At 36.4% G+C, this 6,000-nt stretch overlaps 1 protein-coding gene across 3 annotated transcripts in view; it reads right to left on the bottom strand.

Annotated features, from left to right (window-relative positions):
* Nucleotides 1–2,528: 2,528 nt before the first annotated feature.
* LOC110677878 overlaps nt 2,529–6,000 on the bottom strand; it is a 219,135-nt gene continuing 215,663 nt past the window's right edge. For all 3 annotated transcript variants that reach the window (XM_021849618.1, XM_021849619.1, XM_021849620.1), the window contains exon 5: nt 2,529–3,591. In XM_021849618.1, the coding sequence (XP_021705310.1) occupies nt 2,544–3,591 (1,048 nt within the window). In that variant the 3' untranslated portion in view covers nt 2,529–2,543. The remainder of the gene's footprint in view (nt 3,592–6,000) is intronic.

Raw genomic sequence — 6,000 nt, 5'->3', positions numbered from 1 at the left:
TTGGAAAGACAGGACTATTTCGCACTTGCATCAACCGTTTGTACATAAAAAATGTGTTTATATTATCTGAAATTAATTTATTTTCATCGGTTCATCCATGCAACCGTTACAACACGTTACACAAAGAAATTGAAAACGCCAGAAATTTTTCAAATGTAGTCAAAAACTTTTTCGAATTTCTGAACTAAAAGCGTAGAATTTCTTCGGTTATCCATTATCATTCGATTGATTAGACTATGGACAAGTATATTATACAACCGTTGTCGTGGACTTTGTCGCCAAACAATCCAAAATACAGTAATGACCTGATTTTGTCAGCCCCCGATTTAGTCTACCCCCGATTTTAACTACCCCCGATTTAAGCACCTTTTTAGACCCGATTTTGTCTACCCCCGATTTTGTAAGCCTTCAAAAAATACATTATTTTAATGTGGAAATATTAGGTACGTCTATACGATAATCTAAAGCATGAACTCACTTTGCATCGCAGTTGCGTTAGGGATCTTGTATATTATTATAGTTCATACAAAAATATAAAAAAACGCTGTAAACAATAACAAAACATTAAACAAAGTCTATAGGCGAGAATAAAAATAAAAAGTAGTCGAGTTTTTTTTCCCGATTGGAGCTTTTTTCCAATTTTGTTAAACCTAAATGCAACATGGGGCTAACAAAATCGGGATATTACTGTATATACTTTGAGAGTCCAAAATGTATTGATACGTACAAAATAATGAAAAACAGTGCTTCACAATTCTATTATTTCCGACGTTTTTAAATCCTACATGACTGTATGGGCATTTTAGTTCGTAGAGAAAGTTTTTCTCTACATTTTGGCATGTTTAAAACTTGATTAAAATACAAAAGAGAAAAATTAGCCTTATATTCATAAGACCTCCCAGAGCTCAATGAAAATCATCAAAATTGGCAAACAATGCTGTAATTAAATCCATTTTATTTTCCATGTACATATTGTTTATTTTGAAATTATCGATCGAAATATTCAAAGAAAAAGGTTTACAAATTGCTATATACAGTAAATATGCGTGAATGTTTTTAAAAGTATAAGATTTTTCAATAGAACGATCATAAAGAGTAAAATGTATACCTTAGAATACGGTCAAAACTCACGTTCTGGTTTTCTATTAAACAAATATAGTTTCTTTAGTAATCTAAGCCAATTTTTGAACACGCTTTTAACTTTACTTTTTTGCTGCAAGTAAAAAGATAGTATTTGATCAAGTGTCAGAGATTGATGAAATATTTTTGTTGGTTTTAAAGCTCCACGTTCAGTGAAATAATAAAGAATACCAACATACAATTTATTCATAAAAAGAAGATTTTTTGTTATAAGTAAAATCATATTTAATAGGTTTATGATATCGTTCCAAAGCAGCGGCTTCCAAAAGTTGCAGTATTTCCTGATTTTGCCCACTGTGCAATAGCGGATGGTGAGAACATTTCCCGTCAACTTCGGACCTCAGAGGGTAGCAGAGTTGCTACACGATGCGTCTAGTTTAGTTGGTAGCTCCAAAACACACGCGGGAATGCGAGGTGCAAAATGTGTTTTATGTACTCTGCCCGGTAAGCAACAACGGTTTGTGGTGCCAACTGCCAACTCGAAACCGTTTAAGGTGGCGAGATCATTTACATTAACTGCTATTTAGTGATCTCTGTACCATTATTGTTATTGTTATGACATTCGGCCGCCCGGAGGCGACACCATCGTGTGTTTCATCTCTTGTTGTTTGCTGTCGTAGGGACATATTGTGCTGGTGCTGCCACTAAAGGATGTCGATGTAAATTGTAAATGAAGATTGGAATATATGGCTCTGCGTGCGCTACTGGCAGAGATACAAGGGCCAAAATGAACCTCACAAGTACCAATCCTAATGGGGATGATGTTGAGAAAAATCTTAGCTAGTACATTAATCCAGTATTACCATAACTGTCATTACATGAGCTTTCATCCACAGGAATGTATGTACTCCTCGCATATCTCTTGAATACCGGCATTGACCACCCAAGTAACATTAGAAGCTAAATAATAGTGTATTAAGCTGAAACAAGCTTAAGAGCGATTTGTTCAGCTCTTATTCGGAAAAAATGTTTGTTGGGCAATCTTCGAAGATCTAGTAAATTCAGAGATCCCTAATACATTTTTATTGCTTGTAATTATTGTTCAATCCAAAGACTGTTGCCGGTAACTGGGACTAAATACTGCAAATCCTCAAATTCCCCCACAAATGCTAGGGCTCAATTCAGCAGATCTTACTTCGTAATTCATAACAGGAAGAAACAAGGTTTACCTTCCATCATCAACAGTCTAGATTTAACCGATGACCAAATAATTATCATTAATTTGCGAATCGTCGCTTTTGAGTCATTAAAACAACACAAACAAAATCAAGTTTCTCAAGTATCATAAGTAATTTTATCAATTTCGTCTTATCGCCAAACAACCATACCGTAAGGTAGGGGGCTTCCTATCTCAGATAAAAAAACCTAGAGTGGCTCATTAGGTTTGAAACGGCTCACCATTATCACTGTACAGGCAATAAAGTGCAACAACAGCTGATAAGAGCACCATAACAATTATTTGATACTAAGCACTCACCTTGATTATTGTCGACCTGCTGCTGGTCTGCGTTGACTATCTCCGTCGTTTCTGCGACACCGTCAGGAACGTCTTCGGCGAGAATTTCTTCCCGGATTTCCACACTTTCTTCACCTATATCCAAATCTTCTCCGTTCTTCTCACTAGCTACTTGTTCCACAGGCATAACCGATTCCTCCCCAAGTTCAGCACCCCCCTCTTCACCGATGCTGTTCGAGCCTTCAATTCCAACAATGATTCTCTCATGAATCTGTTGAATTTGCTCAGAATTGTCGTCGTCAAACTGTTCGATTTGCGCTTTGACCAGTTCTTCGAAATCGCTCTCCACGCTGTCTCCGACCACGGCCAGAAGATCAACGTCATCATCAGTCACATCCTCAGCCATGGTATCACACGTAAACTGCCCCAATTCCGTAACATCCGGTTTCAGGTCCATGTTTGCGGTCACTAAGCTCGTTTCGGAAATTATCTCGTTCGAAGCTGTCACACTATCTATGTCCATGGTGTCACTCACGCACTGATCGGTAACACCTTGGGAGGAATTCGCCTCCAAAACAATCGACTCGTTGTCTGCCTTCGGCGAGTGTTCAACCGTTGAGGTGTCGTCCCCATCTACCTGAACTTGGTTCTTATCAGCTTCAGCGTTCGACTCGACCACAACAACAGCTGTTTCGTTCTCTACGGTGGAGCTAATTGCGTCACCATTCGCACCAGTAGTATCAAGTTCAGTGTCGTTTTCTACAAGAGTTGAAGACGATATTGGAGAGGGATTTTGGATGACAACGCTTTTCGGCGGAATAATGTCTTGCTGTTCTTGGCTATCGACAAACATTGCCGACGGAAAAGGTTCGTCGTCTTCCAGCTCCGGGACGTACTCATGGTGGCCGTTTAGTTTAGCCTTTGGTTCCCGGTGTTGGTTATTGTTGCTGTCGTTGAAGAGGGTCTCCTCGGCGGTGTCAATTATCACGATTGGACTGAAATTGAAAATAAAAATAATTTGTTAAACTTAGCAAAGATTATAACACTAAGCTACATATTTTCAAACAATTATTTAAATTAACAAGAAGCCTCAAATAATACTATTCGAGTGAGTTAACAGGCTTACAAAAGATTTTTTTTATATTTCATTTTTTTTTTCAACATTGCTTAAAATTTCTTTCAGAGTTGCTCTACGAACTTCTCTAAAATTACTTCAACGAACATGTCTATGGTTTCGTTCAAGAGTTGGCGAAGGAATAACCTAGACCTTTTTTCCAGAATTGTGGGTGATAATAATTAAAATAATAAAAATTTCACTCCAACAAAAAAAAATTGTTTCAATGTTTAAAAATACATTGGCATGAATAAACTTGTTTCTTTACTATATTTTCCAAGAAAACTTTTTATTAACATTCTTGAGAAATTCAAAAAAAATATTTGAATATCTTCCAACAGGTTTATAGAAAAATTTTAGAAGTATTTTTTCGATATTCCTTTAAGAATTTTAGTATTTCAAATTCCAAAAGAAATATCGAAGGGTGGCTTCAGAACTTTTGCTACAAATCTCTTGGAAATTAGACGAACAATAATGTGAAGTTTGTTCATATTTTCAACATGAATTCCTCCTAGAGGACAACCATTCCTTCTTTGTATACTTTGAAATGTATGAGCTGAAAAACTTTTTGCAAAACTTTCCCTCGAAATTCCTTTAGAAATTCACTATGAAATCTTATAGTAACATATTCGGCTGAAAGTTTTACTAGAAATTCCTTTGTGGGTTCCTTCAAATGGATTTCCCAAAAATGTTATTACAAATTCTTTCATGAAGTGCGTCAAAAGACTTTGAGAAAAAATTCCAAAATGTTAGACACATTGCGTCCCAAAATTTTCCTTTTTAATGGAAATTTCACTTCAAATCCAATTATACAAGTAATATATACGATAAGTGTTTTTTGAAATGTCACTTGAATTCGAATCTTCAAAGGAAATTTGTTGCAAAACTCCTGGAATACTTTGCTTCCGAAATAAGCGTAGCGGTGTAGACAAACATTTAGCAAAATACTGGGAAGGAATTCATTAGGATATTCACGGAGTTATTTGTAAGGATCTCTATTAAAATAGTTCTTTCGATCATTGGAAGGATTCATATTCTGGGATTCAATTCTAGGGTGGAATTCTTATAGGCTTTCTGGCAGAATTCAGAATCCAGTAGTCAAGGAAGGAATTCTGCTAGATTTCAAGGAAAATTTCTAAAGAAAATTTTGGTGGCTTCTGGAGAAGTTCGTTTTTTTAATTAAATTCATTTGAGAGGTTTTAATGATCCTGTAATCATTTATCTCCAGAGAAATAATATAATCTTTCGTTATTCTGTTGTTCACCTTATTAGGTAATTCAGAGGAAATCTTTCATAGAATTACTTATGCCTTCTTCTTCTTCTTTCTGGCGTTACGTCCCCACTGAGACAGAGCCTGCTTCTCAGCTTAGTGTTCTTATGAGCACTTCCACAGTTATTAACTGAGAGCTTACTATGCCAATGACCATTTTTGCATGTGTATATCGTGTGGCAGGTACGAAGATACTCTATGCCCTGGGAAGTCGAGAAAATTTCCAACCCGAAAAGATCCTCGACCGGTGGGATTCGAACCCACGACCCTCAGCTTGGTCTTGCTGAATAGCTGCGCGTTTACCGCTACGGCTATCTGGGCTCCTGTCTTATGCCTTGATGAGTTTTGAATCCCTGAAGAAATTTAAGACGAAAAACTAAAAAGAATTTTTGGAAGAATATCTAAAGAAATTCATAAAAGTATCATTAGAAGCTGTCTATTATTGGGCTCAACCCCCAATAATAGACGGCTTGAGATTTCTTCAGCGTCATACAATGTGTTACTATATTTTGTACAAATAATCTAACCAAAGAAGAAGCAGGGATCCCAAAATACGGAAAAATGTCTACAATATTGATAGGTACCGTTTTGATTAATTTTACGGATACTTAAAGCCTCAGTGAAGTATAACTCATTAAAAAGCATATAAAATAAATCATTTTGTATGATTCCTTCGCGTTGTCGAGCTTTGAGAGCACTTAACTTTCGAATGGTGAGTGAAGGTTTTGATTTAAAAAAAATAAAATGTGTGTACTTTCCATGATTCTTATTCCGGACGCTTCCTTACTTTTGCCTCGATTTCCGGACACTTTGATTCAAATTCTGGACAGCTCATGAAAGTCATAAAAAGAAAAGTCAAACCATCTAATGAAATTGTCAAGCCACTATAAACATCTAAGGCAGTTGGGCATTATAAATTCTCATCCTATTCTGACACGAATGCACCCCTCTGGTGTAAAGTGTCCTTAATAAAAAAATATATAAATTCTCATAAACGGTGCCGGTGCCATTAGTGGACTA

The sequence above is a fragment of the Aedes aegypti genome, chromosome 3 (genome assembly GCF_002204515.2).
Source record: "Aedes aegypti strain LVP_AGWG chromosome 3, AaegL5.0 Primary Assembly, whole genome shotgun sequence".
NCBI lineage: Eukaryota > Metazoa > Arthropoda > Insecta > Diptera > Culicidae > Aedes > Aedes aegypti.
The sequence above is the reverse complement of the archived record's forward strand: the minus strand, read 5'-3'. Positions and strand labels throughout refer to the sequence as shown.